General features: G+C 36.4%; 1 protein-coding gene, 1 long non-coding RNA gene and 2 pseudogenes across 2 annotated transcripts; all 4 read left to right on the top strand.

The window, feature by feature from the left end:
* Positions 1–4,959: 4,959 nt before the first annotated feature.
* Positions 4,960–5,895, top strand: OR4K1 (olfactory receptor family 4 subfamily K member 1). Its single transcript, NM_001391608.1, is given in 1 exon segment — positions 4,960–5,895. A coding segment is annotated over 1 exon segment (936 nt).
* A 4,597-nt stretch (positions 5,896–10,492) lies between these two features.
* On the top strand, positions 10,493–26,839 carry LOC138918353 (uncharacterized). The gene is made up of 6 exons (XR_011427690.1): positions 10,493–10,610; positions 16,549–16,633; positions 16,881–16,943; positions 18,506–18,540; positions 19,102–19,257; positions 26,715–26,839. It is a non-coding gene; the product is annotated as an uncharacterized lncRNA (long non-coding RNA).
* OR4K16P (olfactory receptor family 4 subfamily K member 16, pseudogene) lies at positions 19,517–20,864 on the top strand (annotated as a pseudogene).
* OR4K15EP (olfactory receptor family 4 subfamily K member 15E, pseudogene) lies at positions 22,531–23,548 on the top strand (annotated as a pseudogene).
* Positions 26,840–27,324: the final 485 nt, after the last annotated feature.

The raw sequence follows: 27,324 nt of genomic DNA, 5'->3' as shown, positions 1-27,324 counted from the left end.
TATTTAATGTTTATTGTGCTTTTTCTTTGATATACCAAAGCTAAAAAGGATTATGCTATAAAGCAACAAATCCTTTTTCCAATATGGCTTAAATGTCATGCTTAGAAAAGACTTGCAAACTCGAAGATTATAAAAAATATTTCCCCCATTTTTTTCTAGTTCTCTTATATAATTTTAATTTAATCAAAATTAATTGACTTTTTAAATTTTGAAATAGAAAGAAACTTTATGTTTTATCTTTTTGTTGTTTTTATTGTGGATGGAACCATTTCATTATATTTTCTTTGTAATTTTATGAAGTTTTTATCATTAAAATGTATTGTTTCTAATTTTCTGAAAATTACTTTTAACACCAAATATTCAAGATATAAAAGCATAGAGAATAAAATTTTAAAATAATTTTCCTAACTGTATCATTATGTATATAGTAAATATTTATATTTGGCCCTTTAGACTTTTAAAAATATTTGCAATATTATTGATTCTGTTTAAGTGTCTTTTATACAGCTCTTGATCCCTTTCCTTATATTTCCTTCTCACAGTTTAGAATTTGTATTACTCCTATGGATATTTTTAAACTTTCCTTTCATAAATATGTCCATATTTTGTTGGTATGTAAAAACGTGCACATATTAATTTCACCAAGGTTACTCTTTTCAACATTATGTTATTAAATTTTATACATATTCATCTACAAAAATAATTTAATAATTTTAATCATTGAATGTATTCTGTTGTACCAAAATACTATATTTCTTAACTCTCAGCTTTATAGATACTTAGGTGTTATCCAGTATCTGTCTCTTTCAGTCAATACTGTAATATGTGCCATTGTACATACATCCTTAAATATGTGAACATTTTACACACACACACACACACACACACACACACAGTTAACATGTGACAGGTAATCATGTTTTCAATTTCCTTCTTTCAAGGTGACCATTTGAAACTTACATCTACATCACAACTTTTGTAAATCTAGAAAACTTACAGAAAATATAGTTTAAAATACTGTTGATATATTTTCAGGGAGAAATAGATTTGTCGTGGAGAAGAAGTAAGAACACCTTCAAATATCTGAAGAACCATCATGCTGAAGTTGCAATAGATTTTTTCTATAAAACTACAGGTGGTAGAACCATTTGAACACTCTAATCATAGATTAAACTGTCTTGGGCAGTAGTGGGCAACTTGTGATGGGAGGAAACCAATTACATCATTTGTGAGTTTGTGTGACTGTTCTTTTGGAAGAAATTTAGGGGTTGAAAAATCACTTTGTTGACTGGAAATCAGTGAAAATCAAATAATCTTTTGTTTTCCTACATATCAACCAGTTGGGAAAAAAAAACTTTTTTCTTTTCTTTTCCATTCCTGGAAATATTACTTTGTAAAACATAATTATTTCTACTGAGGGTGACATCAGATCTCTAAAGGGTGATTTCTCACTTCCCCAGTGAAATCAGTGTCCTGGAATGAGGATGAAAGGCTTTATATTGCCTCACCTGAGGATATAGTAATATGGTTGAGGGCAAGAGGAGCAGAGCCCTCACTACCTCAAGGCAAGACCTGAGGGGCTCACTTTTGCACAACTTAATGCAGGGAACAAGTCAAAAATGCATCAATTCAAGAGTATATTGCAAATTTTTTGGCATGAAGACTCATAGCAGAGGGTAGGAAGCTTAGAAACAAGCTGTGAGGCACCAAATTTGGAGAAAATAAGGAAGAACTCAAAGACTGGCAGATATTATTAAAAGTGTAAGTATTATACATGCATTTGAACATATTGTTTGGACTATACAAATACTTAGTAAACTGTCTTGTAGATGCAAAATCAGCAACTAGAAGATAGCAAAAGGGACGTTACTGTTACCTCAGTCAAATTGGAAACTCCATCTGGAAGAGGCAAATTCCTGCTCTCCACTCTTCTTTAGACTTGACTCTCCCACTGCATTGGTTTAAGGCAGCCCTGATAATATTAGGATCAGTATCTGATGAACAAAAGGAAGTCCACTCTAACCGTTATTTGTCCCTTCTCTGACCCTTTTTATGCTTTCCATTCAGAGAATATTTAGCCATTTGTTAAACAAATATTTACTGACTCTCAAAATTTGCCTGGAATGAAGCAGTAGCTACACAAAATGGAGTAATGGTCAATAAGGGTATCTTTTATTCTTTTTGCTGCTGAGCTTAAAGGTAATCAACTATTATAAGACAAAATTATGAAAAGAAAAATTAAGCATGTTTATGGCTTTGGAGTTTTATTGACCTTTTAGAGACGGATATTACTGTAAGATCAACTTTTCTGTATCAAACTTAGTCTTACTCTGGGATTGGACAATTCCCTTAAAAAGTATTTTGTGATCTGAAAATATTTCTATCTCTGAAGTACATTCGAGATGAAAAACTGAGTGATTCATTAATGAAGAAGCTTCTGAATGCTCTGTGCATAGTCCAAGGAATTCTGAGTGACTTTTATAAACTCCACGTTTCCATAATGTAATTGCCTCTGCACTTAGAACTTTAGAGATGAAAATAGCCTTGGACATAATCTAGTTCTGTCTTCTAAGGTCAGTCCCACAGCTAGTTAACGGCAAATGTTATTTATCTGTATTGAGGACTACCTATCTTAATTATTAAGAAGAAAATGAGGGGCTGGCCCCGTGGCCGAGTGGTTAAGTTCGCGCGCTCCACTGCAGGCGGCCCAGTGTTTCATCGGTTTGAATCCTGGGCGCGGACATGGCACTGCTCGTCAGACCACGCTGAGGCAGCATCCCACATGCCACAACTAGAGGAACCCACAACAAAGAATACACAACTACGTACCGGGGGGCTTTGGGGAGAAAAAGGAAAAAAAAATAAATAAATAAAATCTTTAAAAAAAAAAAAAAAAAGAAGAAAATGAGATATAATGTTGAACCTTGTGTGTTCTACTTAAGTTAAGAAAGCATAAAAAATCTGTGTGGAGAGGATTTTTTTGGTTGTGTCCTATATTTTGAAAAGTGAAGACTGACTAAACTTATTTATTAGATATTGGAAAAATGGAATTTATAGGAAATTTGGATTTGTTTTCAAACATAAGATGATCTTTAAAAATTGTGTTAATACCACTAACTTTATTTAACATGTTAACCATTGTGCTTTTCCCCTCTCCGCCTCCTCCTCCTTTCTCTCTCTCTCTCTCTCTCCTTCTCTCTTTAATGCTATCCTACTAAATTACCATAATGTTTGACAAACTTACACAATGGAGTGAATGCTATAAGAAGTCTCTCGTGGCATCAAATTTTATCTTTTTAAAATTAATAGGTCTAGCTCTTTAGCATCTTTTTTAGTCTGAGAAGTCAGAATCTCTTTCTTTTTCAATGTTTGTTTGCCTGCTTCTCTCCCCTGCCCATGTGAATACATGATCAGACAGACATGCCAGCATTGACCCAAATCTTCCACATGGAGATGAGAATCCCATGATGGAAGTTCCTACTGAGGTCAGTTCAGACCTCACTGATCTGTTTATATTCTTGAGTAACTTAAGTTTCTGCTTTCTTCATAAATCTAGATATCATAACTCAAATGCAAAGATGGAAGCCCTTGAAAGGGTATGATTTAGTGCTTCAACAACTGGGTTAAAATTACATAATGAAAGCCTGTAACAATTTAAACATTTTTTAATTGGTTAATTTATGGTTACCTCTACAATTTTACATTACAGTTTTAAATATTTATTATATTAGTTATATCTACCACTGAAGACTACAAGGCACAGAACTTTAATTAGTATAATTATAAATAAATACTTATTGAGTATTGTTGACTACACAGGACCGCAGCCAAAAATGTTTCTTGAACTGCTGGAGGTTATGTGGGATTTTCCTCTGGGATGAAGTGGCCACATAGTGCCCAATGTGTAAAGCAAAAAGTCAAAAAACATTCAAGAGGGGATTTATACCCTACTTAACTTTTCCTTTTTGAAAATATATTGTGTGTCCAAAATGCCCCACATATTGTCATATAGAAAATTTCTGAAAGGATGGTTTCTGAAAGGTGTTACAGATTATGATAAGTCCAGGTATGTCAGGTGTATTTAGGAAAAGAAAAAAAGGCAGAATCAGAAGAGACTGAAAACACAGTGGTAGCTCATTCATAATTGGTCTTTATGTGACAGAAAGGGAATTCTGATTAACTGTTATTAAAAGGATGAAAGAAACATTCATTCTTGATTTTTATAGACACTTTCACAGTTCTACCATTGCCTCCTCTTTCCATATTATAGCAAATTGCTTCTATCAAGCTTCTTAAACACTGTCAAGCACTTTATGATTCTCAGTTCAAGAACATTGATCTAGTCCGCTTAGTCTTGCATTTAAGGCTAATGGCATCCACAATTTGCTCCTAATCTACCGTTCCCAACTTCATTTTCATTGTTCCTTAGCACGCCCTCCTCCAGTCAGGCCACTCAACTAACAGCTTCCTGAATATGTCTTTCATATTTTCACCTTTGTATCTGTATTCCTGTTATTCTCCCTCTCTGAAATAGTCTTTTCCTTCAGTTTTGGCTAGCAAATTCCAAGCTTTTAAAAAATTTTAGTTTAAATAACACTTGCTTAGTATAATTATAAATAAATACTTATTGAGTAATGTTGGCTACACAGGACCGCAGCCAAAAATGTTTCTTGAAACTGTTTGTTTCTGACTTTATAATTTATTTTTAACATGTGTGTCCTATGTTCCTAATTATGACAGGATTCATATCTAATTCTCTTATTTCATACTTCTCCCACTTTTTGCAGCAGTCATGGGAGTTAAATATTAGTCAATTGGTTATTTATGTAGTTTCATTAGATTAAATGGACTTTTAATTGAAAGCTTATCGTATTTCTTTTGTAAATATACTAGATATGGTGCCAATCCTTGTGATATTGTCCTGATTTTCTTTTACTTAGGTGGCAGTAGGTTGGATACATGGCTCACACAAATGAATCGGTGGTATCTGAGTTTGTGCTTCTGGGACTCTCTAATTCTAGGGAACTTCAGCTTTTCTTTTTTGCCCTCTTCTCTATAGTGTATGTGACATCAGTGTTGGGCAACATTATGATTATTGTGATCATTTCCTCCGATTCCCATTTGAACTCTCCCATGTACTTCCTGCTCAGCAACCTTTCTTTCATTGATATCTGCCAATCTAACTTTGCCACGCCCAAGATGCTTGTGGACTTCTTTATTGAGCACAAGACTATCTCTTTTGATGGTTGCATGGCCCAGATATTCCTTCTTCATAGTTTTGTTGGGAGTGAGATGATATTGCTCGTAGCTATGGCATATGACAGGTTTATAGCCATCTGTAAGCCCCTGCATTACAGCACAATTATGAATCGGAGACTGTGCATAATTTTTGTGTTGATTTCCTGGGCTGTGGGTATTCTTCATTCTGTGAGTCACTTGGCTTTTACAGTGGACCTGCCTTTCTGTGGCCCCAATGAGGTAGACAGCTTCTTTTGTGACCTTCCCCTGGTGATAGAGCTGGCTTGCATGGATACTTATGAAATGGAAATCATGACCCTAACTAACAGTGGCTTGATATCATTGAGCTGTTTTCTGGCTTTAATTATTTCCTACGCCATCATTTTGATCACTGTGCGACGCCGGTCTTCCAGTGGGTCGGTTAAGGCACTTTCTACATTAACTGCCCACATCACGGTGGTGATTCTTTTCTTTGGGCCTTGCATTTATTTCTATATATGGCCTTTTAGCAGACTTTCTGTGGATAAGTTCCTTTCTGTGTTCTACACTGTTTGTACACCCCTGTTGAACCCCATCATCTACTCTCTGAGGAATGAAGATGTTAAATCAGCCATGCAAAAGTTGAGAAACCGTCATGTGAACTCCTGGAAAATCTAGGGATCACCTTGAGGGAACATAATCCTGAATGGGAATGAAGAGTCTTCACTGGATCATAGCATCATGCCAATTATTTTTGGTAATGATATGGTTTATTGAGTTATCGAACTGGATTTTTGTCCTAAGTGCAAGGGAATTGCATAAAATTAGTTCCTGGTTTAGTATTGAAATATAATGTTAACTAATTTTTCATTGTTTACAATTCTAAAATACAAGTTCTTTTGAAAATATTTAGTACTCCTCAAATATTTTATAAAGAATTTAGAGATTCTTATCTTTTCCTTGTGTATTGCATATTTTGATTATTCACAATTTGGTTGTTATATATTTGATTATTTATGATTTTTCTCTGTCTACTTCTATGTTACAATAGTTTTTTATGTTTTCTTTTAGATTATTTGATGTGCAATCACAAATTACAAAACTTTTTCTAGATATTTAGTGCTATCAGCAGCATAAATATCAATATTCCAGGTCTACTTATTTTTAAGTAAGATGAATTGGTTATAATGAATTCTACCTTATCCATAGAAAATTGCAAATGTCTCTGAAATTGTTTGCAAATATGGCAGGTGATAAATATTTAAATTCAGAGAAAATTTAATTCCGTGTGTACCTAAAGCATACAAATGCACAATGTAACAAAAATTATGTGCAGCTGAGGACCAAATCTGAGACCAATGCCTTCATACTTTTTGGAAAACAGAAGAGGCAAAGTAAAATTCAAGTAATCTAACAATAAAATTAAAAAATCTATTAACTACTGTTTCATTTGCTAGCCAAAATGAGAAAAAGAATTGTTTAACAGAAAACAGAAAGCCTGCAACTGTCATCACTTTGGATTCAGCATTTTAATTATACTGTAAGACATAAGTTCGTGGCTATTTGCATAGATATTAATTCTGCATGCTAAGTCTTAATGTAAGTTAAGTTTTGGATATAGACACATAGTCTTTTTGCAGCATGATACTACTCAACTAAGGTTTCTTGAAACTTCAAACTTTTAGTCAATTTCATTTGTACAATGTCAAATGTGATAATGATCTTTTAAACTTGACTATGTATTATATATTTTCATATGTTGCCAAAAATATTTTAAATATACCACAAACATTAATGCAGTCATGATATTGTTGGTAGTATTTTTTCCTTTTAACTCTGCCTTGCTGGTGAAAATAGAGAGGTGTTGAAAGTACCCTTGAAAACCCAAGTCATTTTGGTGCCTTAATCCTCAGTAGTTTCACACTGAGAGATAGGCGGGGTAAAAGGAGGAAGGGGGAAATGGAGGGAGAGGTAGGGAAAGTAGCGGAAGGAGGAGGAGGCAAATTAGAATTTAAAAGTGACTGTTTGATTTGGTCAATTCTTTATAGTGCCAGTGATACATTTTTCCACTTTTTAATTCATACTTCACCGTTGTGTCTATTTGGGTTTTTAGTGACCAGGCATGGCCATAACCTATCACATTAAGTTTGACAAAAAAATCCAAAAGTCACAAAATTAAAAAAAAAGGTGAAAAATCTGACTACATAATTTTCCACAGAGTTCTTGTTTTTTTTTTTTTTATAAGCCAATCACAAATAAAGACGAAAGAAAAATTAGATGAAAATTAGTATTATCTGTAGGGGTAATATCTTACATTTGTAAAGAGCTCTTACAAGTCAATAAGTATATGCCAAACAAGTTGGTAGAAAAATTAGCAAAGTATATGAACAGGCAGTTTATTATTAATGTAATGCAAGTCACCCTTGAATATATGAATAAATGCTAAAACGATCATATAAGAAAGCACAAGTATAAGTGAATTTCCTTTGCTCACCTACATGATTGACAAGGATCTAAAAGTTTGATAGTAAATGTGTTTATCAAATAAGACTTTGAGAAAACAGAAAACCTCAAACATTGTTATTAAATCTCTAATTTGGTAGACTATAAGGAGGCGAATTTTCAATATCTATTAAAATTTTAAACTTTGAATTGATGATTGTGCTTCCAGTATTTTATCTTACAGAGAAACCCTCACACATGTAAAACAACATATGTACATAATATTTATTGCAAGCATTGATTTGAAGAACAAAATATTGACCAAAAATCTAAATATAGGAAGTGTCCATCAATATAGACTCCTGAAATATTTATAATATATATTTTATATAACATAATATATTATATGTTATATATAATATATAATATAATAACTATTATTACATACATAACAAAGAATGCTATACAGCTATAAAAAAACAACTAGGGATCATTTGATGCTTTGATAAATTTACAAGGAAGAGAAGCATCCCAGATGAAGGGAGGGCTAGAGAGCACTTTATCATGGAAGGATTGTTAGAATCTAATCCAGACTCCTCACCAAGGCCAGACCCCTTCTCTAGTGAATTCTACCAAACATTCAAAGAAGATTTAATACCTATCCTTATCAAACACTTCCAAAAAACTGAAGAAGTTGGGATGCTTTCTGCCTCATTTTATGAGGCCAAAATTGCCCTTATAGAAAAACCAGGACAACACAAAAAATGAAAAACACAGACCAATGTTGCTGATGAAAATAGATGTAAAATTCCTCAACAAAATGTTAGCAAATTAAATACAGCTATACATTAATAGGATCATATACCACAAGCAAGTGGGATTTATTCCAAAGATGCAGGCATGATTCAACATCCACAAATTAATCAATGTGATAAACCACATTAACAAAATGAAGACTAAAAGTCACATGATCACCTCAATAGATGTAGGGAAAGCATTTTACATGATCCAACATCCAGCTATGATAAAAACTCTGAATAAAACTGGTATAGAAGGAAAGTATCTCAACATAATAAAGGCCATATATGACAAACCCACAGCCAACATTATACTCAACGGTGAAAAACTGAAAGTCATTCCTCTAAGAACAGGAACAAGACAAGGCCCACTCCCATCACTCTTATTCAACATACTACTGGAAGTTTTAGCCAGAGAAATTAACCAAGAAAAAGAAGTAAAAGCCATCCAAATTGGAAAAGAAGAAGTAAAATTGTTACAATTTGTGGATGACATGATTCTATATGTAGAAAAACCTAAGAAATCCACCAAAAACTATTACAAATAATTAATGAATACAGTAAAGTTGCAGGATACAAAATCAGCATAAAAAAATCAGGTGCATTTCTATACACTAATAATGAACTAGCAGAAAGAGAAATCAAAAGTACAATCTCATTTACAAGTGCAACAAGCAGCATAAAATACGTAGGAATGAAGGGGCTGGCCCAGTGGCATAGTGGTTAAGTTCGCACATTCCACTTTGGCGGCCCAGGGTTCACTGGTTCAGATCCTGGGTGCTGACCTATGCACTGCTTGTCAAGCCATGCTGTGGTAGGCATCCCACATTAAAGTAGAGGAAAATGGGCAAAGATGTTAGCTCAGGGCCAGTCATCCTCAGCAAAAAAGAGGAGGATTGGTGGCAGATGTTAGCTCAGCGCTAATCTTCCTCAAAGAAAAAAAATATGTAGGAATAAATTTAACCAAGGAGGTGAAAGACCTGTACACTGAAAACTATAAGACATTATTGAAGTAAATTGAAAAAGACATAAAGAAATAGAAAGATAGTTCATGCTCCTGGGTTAGAAGAATAAGCATAGTTAAAATGTCCATATTAGCCAAAGCAAACTACATATTCAATGCAATCCCAATCAGAATCCCAAGGAAACTCTTCACAGAAATAAAACAAAGAATCCAAAAATTTATATGGATCAAGTAAAGATCCTGAATACCCAAAGCAATTCTGAGAAAAAAAAACAAAGCTGGAGGTATCACACTCCCTGAATTCAAAGGATACTACAAAGCTATAGGAATCAAAACAGCATGGTACTGGCACAAGAAATAGACATGCAGATTCATGGAACAGAAATGAAAGCCTGAAAGTAAAAATACATGTCTGTGGACAGCTAATCTACAACAAAGGAGACAAGAATGTACAATGGAGGAAGGAAAGTATTTTCAATACATAGTGTTGGGAAACCTGGACAGCCATATGCATAAGAATGAAAGTAGACCATTATCTTATACCATACACAGAATTAAATAAAAATGGATTGAAGACTTAAATGTAAGATCTGAAATCATAAAACTCCTTGAAGAAAACATAGGCAGTATGCTCTTGACATAGGTCTTAGAAATATGTGTTTGAATACCATGTCTCATCAGGCAAGGAAAACAAAAAACAAACAAATGTGACTGCATCAAACTAAAAAGATTCTTCACGGCAAAGGAAACCATCCACAAAATGAAAAGACAACGTAACAACTGGGATAAAATATTTGCAAATCATATATCTGACAAGGAGTTAATTTCCAAAATATGTAAAGAACTCATACAACTCAACAACAAAAAGCCAAACAACCCAATCAAAGAATGGGAAGGGGATATGAATAGACATTTTCTAAAGAAGGTATACAGACAACCAACAGGAACGTGAAAAAGTGTTCAAAATCACTAATTATTAGGGGAATGCAAATCAAAACTACAATGAGAGAGAGGTGATGTCAGCTACATGGCAGAGTGAGAAGTTTTCTTTGTCTCTCCCCCTTCAAACTAGAACTAAATGGACATTGACTGATCAATGGAGGATACTCCACAGCACCTCAGGACACCTGAGAGACTCGTGCTGCTATACATCAGAATGTGAATGAACTACCACCGGGGAGGAAGTGAAGGTAGGTGAGAACTCTCCAGCACCCATGCAGCCCAGTAGCCATGAGTGACTCTCTCCTGGCTGAAGCTCTCATAGTACCACTGTGGCCCCAAGGGTGGGCAAGTGCCTCGGTGTGACTATGGAAATAGCTGTGAGCCCCCCATGATTGCTCTTTGGACAGTGGGAAAATCCACAGTCCTTCTGCAGCCCCAGGACATGACTTGCGCTCAGACCTGGTAGGAAGGCCCCATCCGCCAAGCACAAAGGCTGGTGCGACTTGAGAGCTGATGTGGCACAGCTGGCTGAGCAAATTGCCAGCTGCTTTAAATGCCCATAGCTCTGCTGCAGCCCTGATGGGGAAAGTGAGATCCAGTGGGACCATGGGAGTGGGTGGGGACAACCTTGAGCCCTAGCTTGATCAGTCCTAGGTCCAGTGGGAAACTCTACAGTCCCACCATGGCCTCAGGGAGAGAATTGGGCTCCATCCCATTGGGGAGGCCATGTCCACCAAGCTCAAAGGCTGGTGCAACCTAGGAACAGATGGTGGTGTATCTCCAGGCCGGGTGAACGTGCCCCTGGCTACCGCAAATGTCCACCATAGCAAAGCAGCCCCAAAGGGGCAATACAACTGGTGGGACTGTGGAAACAAGTGACAGCAGCCCTGAGCCCTTGGGTGATCTCTCTCTTCACTAGTGGGAGAGCCCACAACCCCACCACAGTCCCAGGGAGTGGCACAGGCTCAGACTCATTGGAGAGACCACAATCAACAAGCACAACATCTGGTACAACCTAGTACCAGATGGCAGCAGAGCTGTGAGTCTGGGCAAACAAGCTCCTGGCTGCCTCAAAAGCCCATAACACTGCTAAGACACCTAATCATGTCTTGGTGGGTCTGTGGGAGCAGGCAGCAGCAACCCAGAGCCCCTATGTGATTGTTCCCACAATTGATGGGAGTCCCAACAGGACAACTGTGATCCCAAGGAGTGGCCCAGGCTCAGTCAGGAAGAGCCAATGGCAGGGATTCTGGTGGGCACAGATTACACAGCTCCTTCTCCCTCCCACCAGTGGCAGCAAGTAGAAGTGGTAACTAAATTCTATCTCTACACACACACACACACAATGGAATACTACTCAGCCATAAAAAATGACAAAATCGTCCCATTCACAACAACATGGATGGACCTTGTGGGTATTATATTAAGCTAAATAAGCCAGGTAGAGAAAGACAAACACTGTTTGATTCCCCTCATATGTGGAAGATAAATAAACACAGGGACAAAGAGAAGTATTTAGTTGTTATCAGGGGGAAAAGGGTAGGGGGTGGACACAAAGGGTGAAGGGGCACACCTATAAGATGACTGACTAATAATAATGTACCACTGAAATTTCACAATGTTGTTAACTATCATAACCTCAATAAAAAAACTACTTAATAGAAAAAAAAATACAATGAGATATCACCTCACACCCATCAGAACGACTATCATTAAGAAGACAAGAAATATGATGTAGAGAAAAGGGGACCCTTATACCCTGCTGGTGTAAATGGCAGCTGATACGGCCACTTTGGTAAAGAGTATAGAGATTTCTCAAAAAATTAAAAACAGAAATACCATACTTCTCAGTATTTCTCCAAGAACATAAAAACACTAATTTGAAAAGATACATGCATCCCTATGTTCACTGCAGCATTGTTCACAATAGCCAAGACTTGAAAGCAGTCTAAGTGCCCATCAACAGATTAATGGATAAAGAAGATATGGTACATATATGCAATGGAAAACTACTCAGCCGTAAAAAAGACAAAATCATGCCATTTGTGACAATAGGTACAGACCTGGAGGGTATTGTGCTAAGGAAAATAAGTCAGACAGAGAAAGACAAATACCATATAATAGCTTCATATGTGAGGATGAACAAACAAACACAGAAATAAGAAGAATAGATTGGTGGTTACCGGAGGAGAAACAGGTAGGGGTTGGGCGAAAGGGAAAAACGGGCACATATACACGGTGAACAGATGGAAACTAGAGTTTTGGTAGTGAACACAATGTAGTCTGTAAAGAATCTGAAATATAATAATGTGCACCTGAAATTTACACATGTTATAAACCAGTATGACCTCAATAAAATAATCTTATAAAAAGGCAACTCTAAAATAAAAATGTTCTGTAAAGGAAGTTAGCTCCTATTTTGCCATGAGGTTCTAGACGTATGGCTAGAGCTGGCTTATTCCAGCCCTTAGGAGCCAAATATTAAATTATTAGGGAGTTTGTAAGGTGGTTGCTAGACTGTTGGTGGCTTAAAACCAACCACAGTAGGAGCATTTACACCACAGACACTGGGAAAAACTGTAAGTCAAGCTTTCTCTGTGCCTCCCTACCCCTACCCAGAATCAGTTCTTTAATATTTGCAGCACACTATTGCTTCTTATTCCCAGCAAACTAGCATGGGCTCATTCACATGGCGGCCTCAGGATTTCAATAGTGGCAAGAAAGGGTATCTCCAATGTGAAACATTTTTGTGCTGTTATCCAGTTGGACAAAACAAGACACATGGCTAAGTCCAGAGGCAGTGTAGAATATGACTCAGCAATAAAAAAGAACCAACTATTGATTTATGCAGTAACTTGAGATGAATCTCATAATTATGTTGGGTAAAAAAAGACAATGTAAAGTAAAAACATATTGTATAGTCCAATTTATATAACATTCTCAAATAGACAAAGCTTTATAACATTTCTTAAAAGTAGAAAATAACCCCTTCGTGGTCACTTATACAATCAACTATTGACTGAATCAATACTATCATTTGAGTACATACCATTTGCTAGATTCTGTACCAATTACTGGGGATACAATAATGATGCTGAGAGACTCAATCATTGCACCGATGGAGCCTACAGTCTTGGGATGGAGAGGAGGAAAGAAGAAACAAGCACCAATATGTAAACAAACAAATAAATAAAAAATTTAAAACGTAATAAGTCTTATGGAGCAAATAATGTCATGAGATGAAAAAAATAAAAATTAGGAGTACAGGGAAAGGGTAAGTTGCCCAGAAAAAGCTTCTCTGTGTAATGACCTTGCATCTGATATCTGAGAAATGAGAAGGGTATGGCATGTGAAGAGCCAAAGTAAAAAATATTTGATAGAATAAAGAGAAGGAAAAACTCCCTGAAGTGGAAAGCAGTGGAGTGTTCCAGGAAAAGAAAGCGGGAGTTCAGTCCCTGAGAAAACAGTAAGAAGAGATGAAGTTGAAGGTTAGTGGGTAAAATGTAACCTGACAAGGACTCAGCAAGGTGACTGGATTTTACTTCTAGAGCAATGGAACATGTTCACCATTTTAAAGTTGTTTGATTCACAGTGATTTTATTTTACTTTTAAAGATCACTCTGGAGGAATAGATTGGAAAAATTCAATGGTTCAAGGAGAGACCTTTGAAACACTTAAGAAGAAAGATAATGAACACTTAGGAGAGTTAAATGGATATAACTTGATAAATTGGGAATATTTGGAGGAAAACAAAGCAGGATTTGGAAAGGGAGTGGGGAAAAGGAAGGAGCTAAGTTTCTGGCTGAAAATGCTGGGTCAATGGAAAAGCCATTAGCTGGAGTGAGGCAGAGTAAAGTAAACACCGGTTTGGAAACAGAAGAATTGAAATGTCTGTGAAATGTTAAAGAGAAGATGTCTATCTCTCTTTTGTCTATTAGAAGAGAATGCAGAGAAGCCTGGTCTCTTTGATTAGGCTCCCCAAACGTTCTGGGTGCTCTCTCTGTGTCTCAGCATTAACTGCTTTCTCTCTGTCACCTGCTCTTCTCCGTAGACCTTACTCCTTCTGCTACTCTGAGATGTCTTTTCACAACAGCCAAAAGAAAGCTATGTGTATATCTAAGCGGTGTTACCCACTTAACTCCAGCTAAGCTTTTTTTCTGATTCTAATTTATGGTCAGGTACCAAGCATGACAATTAGAATACTGGATTTTTTAGTAGCATATTATGTGGTATGGAGTTTGAAAAGCTTAATAATAAATATTTTCATGAAAAGGAAGAAGGATTAGAGAAAGCAAAATTATAATTCTCTTAGGCCTGCTGCCAGATTTACATTTCTTCTGATATGATTTCCTTCAGGCTTTGAGCATCTGGGCATATGCTTATGGGCATAGTCACTTTAAGTAATGGAAAGGAAGGCACATGTATGGAAACAAATCGTTAAATAAGAGTAAATGTAGCTGCAAGCTTCTGCATCTACATTCACCCCTTGTCATGTATGCCTCACTTGCAATTAAAGGAAAATGATTTAAAAGTTCTTACCATCTTGTTTTTGGGAAAAGCAACCAAAATTGCGTTAATAACTCCCACAGCAAGATTATCTCACCTCACAAAGGAAGTTCTTTAATTGGCTGTTGCAATCCACAGGATTGGTTATCTGAGATTTTTGGGCTTGTGGTTTGGTATTTAAATATTTGTTTTACGAGCTCCTGTGACTCACTCTTTTAAAAATAAAAACAAACAATGGATTTTAGGGGTTTCTCTTCTTCAGCCTGTTATTGCTCCCCTGGAATTTCTCTCAAAAGTGGTATGCAGAATATAATCACATTATGCAAAAAATTAAATATAGATGTTATCATTCAGAGAGTTAAAGGGATTCTGGGCTAAAAGTATTACTAGAATTAAGGTGACTTGGGTTCTCGGGCATGAGAACTTGGATTTCATACGTGAGATTCTAAAGTCTGACAAAATATCACGCCGTGTCTGATTATTGTCACTGCTAACACAGCTGATAGAGTGAGAAACCCAAGTAAAGGTGAGCGTATTGATGTATAGTTTTGAAAAAACAGAGATGATGGTAGAGAATAGAATGGGGCAAAATTGTCACTTTAATGACTAGATAGACTTCCACAGATACAGGTTCACAGTGATCGGGTCTTTAATTAAGCGGTATATGGTGGTTAAGTACATGTTTTTTGAATATGCAAAACCCTGTTGAATAACAGTGTGTCCTGTGACACTGACTTTACTACTAAGATTTGACTTCTTCTACTACTAATAATAGTATTCCTTTGCAGCACTGTTGTAAGCATAAATGAGTTAATGGATGGAGTGTTCAGCACAGTGCTTTGTATGAAGCTGACTAACAAAACACCAACTGTTATGATTGGCAGAAACTCTTTCTTCCCAGCATTTTACATAGAATGCTATAATTTAATTTTTTTTCTTATTGAAGACCTTTTCTAGCTTCTCTTCTTTTACACTCTCTTGCATCAGAGTTACATATATATTTATGTAATCAGTAGTCACATATCAACACAAGGCAGATAAATCAAGTCATTCATGACAAAAACCTTTTATCCAGTTTAATTATGTACACAGAGGCGAGAAACCAATTTACTCATATAAATATAGTTATCTTTATTGACAAGATATCTTCTTTCTCTTTCATGTTTTTGATTGATACTTTTCATGTCTCACATCTCCGTTACCATCACAAAAACCTTTAAACTATTATGTTTCTGAATCTGATCTGAGTAATCTAGAGTTTGACTTAAAGGAGAGGCTTCTGCAATTTGACCTCTTGCCTTGTAAAGTTTACTTCTCTCTTTAATCTTGACTGGAATGCTTTTAGTTGACCCACCTGGCTCAGAAAAATCAATTTCTGAATCCAGAAAGTATTATATATGAATTTCCCTTTTCTGTTTAAGTGGAAGGCTGGTTTCACATTCAGTTTATCTCTATTTTAGGTAGAGACCAACAGTTGCTTGCTTTTCAAAGTCTGTGACCAAGGAAAGATTATGCCTGGGATACCCTGATGTCCAAGACAGGGCACTGCTTAAGTCTATATTCTAAATCTGAAGTAGATTTCATAATGAAATATCAAAGAATGTTCTCTTCTCTTTCATAGTGATAACCATTGGGAACATAAATCTAGCTCTGGTTTACCATACTTTCTTCCCTTAACAGGTTAGAGATAAAGAACTCCAAAGACCGGAAATAGCTACAGGTGAAAACACAGAGAACTGAAAGAATCCTGTCTGACTTCTTTTTGGTATCTGCTTTACTTTTTGTCATATTTCCATTTCCTTGTTTCAATAAATTATAGAAAAAATATTTCAAACATATTTTATTTTAATCTTATTTTTGGTGTTTTAAAGTTTCACAGATTGCTAATTTGGTAAGAAGCAGATATTTTCCCATTCAGATTGGCTTTATCTGAATGGAAGTAAAACTTTACTATGTGATTTTTAATTATAATGATATGCTAACACAACTGATATTTATTTATAATTTTATAGTTTACACAGCTGTTTCAAATGTATGCTATATCAAACAAGGAATCAAAAGTTCAGAGAGTCAAGGTGAGTTGCATGAGGACACGAATTCTCCTTTTTTGTGTGTGTGTGAGGAAAATTGGCCTTAAGCTGACATCCATTGCCAATCTTCCTGCTTTTGCTTGAAGAAGATTGTCGCTGAGCTAGCATCTGTGTGTTGGGATAACATCTGTGACAGTCTTTTTCTATTCTATGTGGGATGCTGCCACAGCATGGCTCGATGAGCATCGGTAGGTTCACATCCAGGATCTGAGCCTCTGAACCCCCGACCCCTGAAGCAGAGCATGCCAAGTTAACCACTACACCACTGGGCCAGCCCAGAATTCTACCTGTTTTAATCATTGTATTCCCAGGTCTACAGAATGCTGGGCACATAATCATAGTAGATGCTCAATAATTTGGAATAAATGAACAAATGTTATCCCAAAGAGTAAGTAGTAAAGCCAGGAGTGAAACCCAGATCTGTTCTCAAATTATGTGTTCTTTATATTATGGCGTCTTCTGGAAATTTTCGCTCTTTGCCTTTCTGTGAAGACTGGCTGGTGACACAGCTGTGACTGAGGAATATGATTACCTCTTAATATGGAAAAAATACTTTTAACATGGTTTTAGAGAAATTCTGCCTGTGCTTGTAGAATAAAACTAAGTCAATTCAATAAAACTAATTTTAGACAAAGTGGAATGTTTTAAGATTAGAAACTTTAATATATTTATCATTGTGTAAACTCTTGTCAAGCCTTACACATGCATATCTACAGTATGGGAAGATGATGTTTTAAGAAGCATAAAATTCTGTGGAATAATACAAAAAAAGTAATCGGCAATTTTTATGTTTTTTAAATGGTCTCAATAAGGGAGAATCTTGCCACAAATAAATAGTATATCTCAACTCTCACAAATGTGACTACAGACACACACGGAGCTCTTCCCAGCTTCTGAGATCTGCCCATGACGTTCATTTTAAAGGATTCTTCCTGGAAATCACAGATCATTTCAGTTTTATTTTAAATGATAAAATTAGCACCATGCATTTATATGAAAATATATAAAATTGCTTTTCAAATTCTATATATACAGATATATAGGGAAATACATAATTTAGAAATAAGTTTATATCCACATTTCATTCTAGAAAATAAAAAAGCTAGTTTTTAATATGTACCCTTATTTTAAGACTGAATTTATAGTTCTCTAAAACTGTTGAAGTATTTAAGCCTGTGAAGTAGAATACTGTTCAGAAAAGCCAACTGTGCATGTGTTAATTTCATAATAAGGTTAAAAGCTAACATTCCATTCATTTAATTATAATAAACCTGCTAAAACTGTACTGATATTTCCCAAGATAATGCTTATCTCACCTAAATAAGTTATTTTACGTACTTTCTATTCCCTTTATTTGAAGAAGATTTCCTCAAGGCTTGCTCTTAATTTCCCTCAGTCTTTGCTGAAATGTCTCCTGTCTAGTGTGGCCTTTTCTGACCATCTGGTTAGTCTGTATCCTTTTGCTCTGCTTTATTTCCTCCATAGCACTTATAACTAGCTGGCATAATATATATGTTTACTTATATATTTTTAATTTCCTCTGCCAGCCCCTCCACCCTCTTAGGATGTAAGCTACACAAAGGTGGGATTTTTTTCCTTTTTTTTTTTTTCAATCATTGCTTTGTCTCCAGAGCCCATAAAAGTTCATGGTGTAGAGTAAACAATCTATCTTATTTGTTGAATGAATCAATTACATCAAATATTCAAGAGCTCTATTCAATGGGCTTTTGAAAAACACTTCTGTTATTGTGATATTAGCCTCATTAGAGAAAGAAGAGGTTAAGAAATCATCATCAAAAATAAGTAGTGCAAATATAAATTTAATTTAGAAATATATCATGCTAATTGAAATTGTGTTCAGTCCCTATTTTTGAAGAACAGGTAGCTGGTCATATTAAATAACATCTAAGTCAACTGCTGTAAATGGCAAACCATACTGGGAAGAGTAAAGAGAGGAAGAGAATCATTTTTGACTAAAAAGAATGTATGCTTCTGAGTTTTTAGGAAGACACTTCTTCATTGCCACATCATGTAACTCCCTGCTATACAACTTGATTGTTTTAATATAGAAAAGTGAATGCAATCTGTTGTTCACACTAGTTTAACTTGTTGAAAATTAAATTCTCTCTTTTTATTACTGCAGATAACTACATGGCCACATCTCACTCATTTCTCTGATGTCTTTTACCAACGTGACTGGGCTGATTTCCATCTCTTTACACTTGTCCTAAATTTCTTCTCCCTTCAAGATTCTGTAAAAGGCACCAGGCTCATTTTCTGCTATCTGTAATTCGAATGTGTAAGTACAGTATATATGACTTTCAAAGTACTATTGAGATCTTGCACACTTCTTTTTTTTTTTTTGAGGAAGATTACCCCTGAGCTAACTACCGCCAGTCCTCCTCTTTTTGCTGAGGAAGCCTGGCCCTGAGCTAACATCCGTGCCCCTCTTCCTCCACTTTATATGTGGGACGCCTACCACAGCATGGCGTGCCAAGTGGTGCCATGTCTGCACCAGGGATCCAAACTGGTGAACCCCCGGGCTGCTGAGAAGCGGAATGTGTGAACTTAACCGCTGCACTACTGGGCCAGCCCAAGATCTTGCACACTTCTACACAAACATGATAGACTACAATGGCAAACACTCAACTTCTTGCTTCTTTCCGTATTGACATCTGTTAGTTAGATAAATCTAGCTTTCTATCGATCTATTATCGACCATGCCAAGCCAAATGCAAAAGTAAAGAACAATTTATATAATTATGTAAGTAATCGCAAGGAAAATATCAGTTCCTAATAATAATGTAAATAATCAGTGTCTTGTAGCCTTGTCACATTATTTTTATAGTTATCAGAACTCAAGCATTTATTTCATTATCAAAATGGTAAAGGACTTTTCCTTATCTATTTTCATTATTTTTCTCCCCTCTAGATAATTTTAGCAGCCCAGATTCAGTTAATGGATGGAGCAATACGTCAGTCGTTACTGACTTCATTTTATTGGGTCTCTCTAGCTCTCGAGAACTCCAACTCTCCCTTTTCTTTATCTTCTCTGTGTTTTATGGAGCTGCAATGTTGGGAAACATCTTTATCATCCTTGTAGTAATTACAGACTCTTGCTTGCATTCTCCAATGTACTTTCTTCTTAGCAATCTCTCCTTCTTTGATATGTGTCAGGCTACGTTTGCCACTCCCAAGATGATTGCAGACTTCCTCAGTGAACACAAGACCATCACCTTTCAGGGATGCATGTCACAAATCTTTTTCTTGCATGTTTTTGGGGGTAGTGAGATGGTGCTTCTTGTTGCCATGGCCTATGATAGATACATTGCTGTATGCAAACCTCTGCACTACATGACCATCATGAGCCGAAGAGTGTGTACTGTTCTGGTGGTGGCCTCCTGGACCATTGGCATCCTGCACTCACCCAGTCACCTGGCATTCACAGTCAATCTTCCTTTCTGTGGACCCAACAAGGTAGACAACTTTTTCTGTGACCTTCCCCTTGTGATCAAACTTGCATGTTTAGACACATATGTTTTAGAGATCCTGGTGCTCGTCAACAGTGGTCTGCTCTCACTCATCTGTTTCCTCTTTTTGCTTATTTCTTACACCATCATCCTTGTTACTGTCCATCACCAAGCTTCTGGTGGGACGTCCAAGGCACTTTCCACCCTGTCTGCCCATATCACTGTTGTGGTTCTCTTCTTTGGTCCATTAATCTTCATCTATATTTGGCCCTTTGAAAGCTTCCCAATTGATAAATTTATCTCTGTGTGTTTTACTGTCTTCACTCCTTTCCTCAATCCCATGATTTACACACTGAGGAATAAAGATGTAAAGGAAGCCATGAAGAAACTAAGGAATCGACATGTGGGTTCCAAGCAAGTCTTTCAGACAATGTGACGAAGTAGCACAAATCCTTACTGCTTGTTCTTTGAAATTCAGATGTATGATTGGTACTAGTGTGTTTCTATCACAATTTCTTTCACTATTAGAACACCTGAATCTGGTGATCTAAAGTTGATAAATGCAATGTAGATTCTCAGATTATGATACCAGTTCCAATATGCTGTGTCTCACTTCACCTTCCCTGAAATAGAAATTACATACATTAAAATTCCTAAGTAGTGTTTTTCCCTTATATAGGCATTGTTAAAAAAAAAGTATCTTGGGGGCTGGCCCTATGGCCTAGTAGTTAAGTTTGGCACACTCCACTTCAGTGGCCTGACTTCAGTTCCGGGGAGTATACCTACACTACTCATCAGTAGTCATGCTGTGGTGGCAACCTACATACAAAATAGAGGAAGATTGGCAGAGATGTTAGCTCAGGATGGATCTTCCTCAGCAAAAAAAAAAAAAAAAAAAGTATCTTGTAGCATTTTAAAATCAGCTCCATATTGAAGCAGATTGGCTAACACGTCTGTCTTGACTGGGGTAGCATAGAGAACAATTTAGCATTCTCTGAGTTAAAAAGAGAATCTGCTTTGACATGACAGGCTGAATGAAGACTATGTTGATGAGTTATAGTTCATAATTATTTCAACTAATAGCTTATTTCCTATAAATAGGCTGTAAAAATTCCACCTTCATAAATAAGGCATTAATGTTTACAAAATCTACTTTTATTACATTTATATTTTACCCTAAATTTTGAATACCTAGAATTGTGTAGTATAAATTATAGCACTGAATTTTGTTGAATTGGCTTTGAAACAAACAACACATCAATAAATATCACCAAGTCCATAGTTCAAATTATGAGAGTATTCTTCTACCCTCTGGGAGAAATATCATAGCGCTTACATATAGACTGTCTTTACACTTCTGATAATAAACCTACCATCAGTTGAAAATGACGCAGAATATCTGAATAGTCAGATATTTTGTTTAATTTCATTTGAGCGTTTAAATTTCAAAGTGGTCACAGAAAGCACAGATATTTGTAATTGGAAAATATACTCCATACTTATTTTTCTCAAACTTTAAGTGAAATTTCAGAAGCATTCTACCAAATCATGGAACAAATAGGAGAAGGAAAGTGAACAGAATTGATTCAGTCCCTTATCAGTCACAGATCTGTCACTGTCATCACTGCATCTCTGAATTCATGCCAGGAGGAGTATATTCTGTTTGTTCTAGCTTTCAATTCAAACTTGTGGTCTTTAAACTGAAGACATAATTGTGTTTTTGTTTTTATTACTTCTAATAGACCACAAGTCCTTAAGGCAATTATTGTTCTATCTCTGACCATATTTGTCAATGTAACAAAAATTTAACTTGTAGGCACGTGCAGTAAGTGCTTACCACCATAGTAAGTACTTGCTAAGTACCATAACGATGATATAATATCCCAAGCATTGATTTCCAGGAAAGTTCAATTGTTGTTTCATACAAATGAGACATTTGGAGAGATGGATTAGCAAGCCAGTGGAAACTTAAATTATCTATATTTTTGTGTGTGTGAGGAAGATTTGCCCTGAGCTAACAACCAGTGCAAATCTTCCTTTTTTTTCTTTTCTTTTTTTTGGCTTGAGGAAGATTAGCCTTGAGCTAATATCTGATAATTCAGCTATCAATTGAAGATAAGTCACTTCCAAAATCAATGAATCAAACAAATCATTCTTGAGTGGCCAAATTGTTGTTGCTGGGACTCCCTAATTCCCAGGAACTCTAATCTTTCTTATTTGTCATATTTTCACTACTTTACCTAGCAATACTGCTGGGCAACTTTCTCATCATCCTCACTGTGACTTCAGATTCCCGCCTTCACGCCCCCATGTACTTTCTGCTCACAAAACTCTCTTTTATGGATATGTGTGTTGCCCCTTTTGCTACTCCAAAGATGATTGCAGACTTTCTGGTTGGGTGCAAGGCAATTTCTTTTGATGCCTTCCTGGCCTATATCTTCTTTGTTCACCTTTTCACTGTCAGTGAAATGGTGTCCCTTGTGTTCCATGTCTTATGACCGTTATGTTGCTATATGCAAACAGCTCCACTATATGACAATCATGAGCTGCCGTGTATGTATTGTTCTCATCCTCATTTCCTGGTTAGTAGGCTACGTTCACACTACTAGCCAGTTGGCATTTACTGTTAGCTTGCCTTTATGTGGTCTGAATTAGGTAGACAGTTTTTTCTGTGATATCCCTCTAGTGACCAAGTTGGCCTAAATAGACATTTACCTTTTCAGCCTACAAATAGTTGCAGACAGTGGCTTTCTTTCTATGAGTTCCTTCCTCCTCTTGGTTCTCTCCTATACCATTATACTTATCACAGTTAGGAATCGCTCATCTGCTAGCATGGCAAAGGCCCGCTCCACATTGACATCACACACCGCTCACATCACAGTGGTCACACTATTCTTTGGACCATGCATCCTCATCTATGTGTGGCCCTTCAGCAGTTATTCAATTGACAAAGTCCTTGCTGTGTTCTACACCATCTTTACTCACATTTTAAACCCAGTTGTCTATACCCTAAGGAACAAAGAAGTGAAGGCAGCCATGTCAAAACTGAAGTGTCAATCTCTGAAGCCTGGCCACATTTCTGCAGTCGTAAGAAATATACTTTTTCTGGAAACAAGCTAAACTTACAGTATTGTTAACACTGAAGCTTTGTTTCTAGATATTTATCTATGGAATCTCTGTGATGTTAAAGCGAATCATTTTAACCAGTGGGAAGGATTGAGTAACATGAATTAAGGGTTAATGGTGATAATGAAAAGCATAATGAATTTTAGCAATTTTAATCTTCTCTTCCTTCCATTGTGTTTTAGTTGTCCTTTTGGCTTCCTTTCCTCCTTAATTCTTAAAATTTAAACTTATTTTAGGATAAAGGGTTATTGGCTTTGAAGCCAGTAGCACAATGTGATTTACTTATAAAATGTAAATACATTAGACCTTCTGTGGGTGGAAAAATGTATTGTTCACACTCCAACCAATAGAATGCTTTTTACTGTATGTGTAAAAGACAATACATTTTCTTAAAAAAAATTTTAAATTGGAAGAATAGTCAGGTGTACTTACTGTTTGGCCCAGTTTTATGTTCACTTCCCTTCTATCACAAGAGAATACTGTGAATTTTATTCTGACTAGTTGTTTGGTGACTCCCAGGATTGCTAGTTTTCCTGAACCAAGTCCATTCTTCAGTGCAAACTTCCCTGCCACTAGGGTTTTATGAACAAGGAAATCCAATTAAATGGAGGTATTCATGAGAAGTAAGTTACATTACGTGGATTCTCTAGCAAGGCCAAATAGATGAGTGCAATGCTAACTCTTAGGGTTCTGAAGGAAAATTCTGCATTCTCCAGCAGAGCATTCCTGACTGCCTGAAAAGCAGTTCCTAGGATGCTATTGGGCCCCCTTATTCAGAACTGAGTTCCTGATCATGGGTTAACAAATGACTATGTTACTAAGACTTCCCATAATTTAACAAATCACAATTTTTATCAATCAGCGCACCAAAGCATCATAAGTTGTAACTGGTGCATCTGAGATTAGGCTGAAGCAGGTCTAAAGGCACCAGAAATCTGTATGAGCAATTATTCCTGGCTCCCACATCATCTACTTCTGCCACATACACAATTTTCCTACAGCTCAAGTTTAGGGGCTCCTACTAGGTTTGCTGTGACCAGTTGACAGAAGAAGAAAGTTCAGTTTTGGCTCGCAGATTGTACCTTACTACATTTTGATGTATGGCAACAAATGGGCTACTGCTACATTATAGACCCATTCAAGGTGACCAAATATAACACTGGTGAGGAGAGATCCTTTTAGTGGGAATAGCCTTGAACATTTACTTGATTATCAACTTTGGATGGGGAATTGGCCTTAGGTAAAAATAAACATGAATTCCTGGATGGTGGAAAATGGTTTGATTGGCTTATTAGGGGCCATAGCAGAACAACATTGGAAAAACAGAGAAAGGAGGTATCAAGGAAAAAAAATGAGAACAGACCTAGGTGAATGAGCACAAAATTTATGGATCTTAGTTCTTACATCAATGCCCACCGAGCACCATCCTCCACAGAGAAGGCAATCAAGATCTGGGGAAAGGCCAGCCAATTTTTGCTCTGTATCAATGCCATGCTTATGTAATGGACACATGCATGAAACAGTTACGGAACTGGAATTTAGACTATGCATGTGCCCAAGCATTGGACTCCCTTTCATTAGGTTTTTCTCACTACTGCCACAACTACTTTTAAAACTTTACCTGTGAGCAGAAGAGATTGATGTTGAAAACTTGCCATTCAGGGGTAAGTAATTACATCAGATAAATTCCGTCACAGAAGTGGCAGTGATTTGTCTTTATTGAATTGACTTCTACTCTAGATATGAGTTTTCTTTCTCTGCTTGCAATCTTTCTGCCAGGGTCACTATCCTAGGACTTAGAAAGTGTACAGTTTATGGATATAGGATTCCACAAAGATTGCCTCTGGCATGGAAGACATTTTACAGTGAAAAGATTGTGGCAGTAGGCACAGGACCATGAGATCCAATTTTACTGAATGATTCCAGCCTCAAAGAACAATTGAATGCCTAACTAAAGGCTCACAAAAGAGGCTAGCATTGTGATTACACATTGCCTGGAGATAATGAACTCCAAGATGTTTCGTATTTATTGTACAGTTAATACGTTTTGGTGTGTTATCAGTATCTAAAATATGCATTCTAGGAAATAAACAGTAGACTTAAGATTGTCCTTCCTTTCCATCCTTCTTGGTGATCTGCTTGTGATGTTTTTGCTTCCTGTCACTGCAATTACAGGCTTTCCTTGATTCAAGATCCATTGCTGGAGGAATAACATTTTCATTAGGAAATACAATATGATTTCCGCTGAACAAAGTCTTTGACCACCACCTGGTCACACTGGAATCTTCATGCTGATTGACTAGAAACCAAAAAAAAGAGTCACTTTATTGGCAAGACTGAAGACATGATTAATATGAACAGCTAAAGTTGATGCTATATAACACAGTCTGCAAAGAATATAACCAAAATTTAAGGATTCACTGGGGTGTCTCTTGGTGCTTCTCTGTCCAGTGAAACAGTAAACAATCAGTTTCAAGAAGCTTACTGACCGTGCCTCAATGACAAAGATTTAAATCATCCGATCAGGCATTTAACCAGGACCAGCTGAAGTAACGATCAAGGGTGAAAGTAATCTAGCATGGACAGTAAAGGAAGGAAGGGATGGATTTAAATTACGTAACTCATTACAGTTACAGTATTGTACCCTAATTTATTCCAGCAACCCACCTGTGGTCTTTTTTTTTCTTAATGTATTATCGATCATCTCCTTGAAGAGTCAATGACAGAGTGAATTTATTGTGAGGCACAAGCAGATCTTAGCAATGCAAGAAGTAGCAAAGAGTTTTCACATGCAGAATCACAACCTTTTGCTCCACATGATTCCAACACAGTGGAGAGTTTTACTCATATAACTAGTGTTCCACATCAAGTATATCATGCAGAATAGCTCTGCTTTGCTATGTCTGGGATAACTCTAAAGCTAGGGACGTATGCTCACCTGCATAGGCATAGCCAGAACTGGGAGGCAGTTAACACACTGGAGGCAACCCTCAACCTGTGGGATCGGGAGTCAGTGGGTAAATATCTAGGCTACTATGAGGCACATTGAATGTGGTTCATCTGAGGCTTCTAGAAACATTGAAGCTCAGTTCCTCTAATGGTAACTAGTTCATTAATAAACTTCTTATAGGTTTTCTTCATTCATGTTTTACTTTTACAGCTCCCTCACTCCTCCTTAGAGGGATGACATCCCAAATATATTACCTTTGCCCAAGACTATGTCGTAGGTGATTCTGCTTTTGGAGAAACACAATCTAAGGTGTGTATTTTCTAATATAAGCCTGAATATTAATTTGTTTTTGCTATTTCTCACAATTTTGATGGGTGGTATTTTTATTATTTATATTAAAATGTTTCCTAATTTCCACTTGTAAGTTTTTTTTCCTTTGGCCTTTAACGTGTACTTCTTATTTTTCCTTATGTATAAGCATTTTCCAGTTATATTACTTTTTTACTTTTAGTGTAAATGTATTGTGGTCACAGAACAACGTTCTTTGATTATTTTTTTATTTTCTGGAACGACAAAATGCTCTAGGCTCATCTTGTATTTCCTGCCCCAGTTCGAGAATCAGACATTTCTCCAAGGAGCAGCTCTGGCTCCTTTTACTGAAGAATGGTATTTAGAAACCAAGATCTGGGCACTGTATGTGCTCCTGGCTACTGGGATGTCTTTGCTTCTATACCCTCTAAGCAGACAGAACTAGGTAACATATGTATGTATACTAATCCATGTATACACACTTATCTATCATTGTTTCTGTATCAACCTG

This window comes from Equus caballus, chromosome 1 (assembly GCF_041296265.1).
Source record: "Equus caballus isolate H_3958 breed thoroughbred chromosome 1, TB-T2T, whole genome shotgun sequence".
NCBI lineage: Eukaryota > Metazoa > Chordata > Mammalia > Perissodactyla > Equidae > Equus > Equus caballus.
This window is presented reverse-complemented; position numbering and strand designations above follow the sequence as displayed.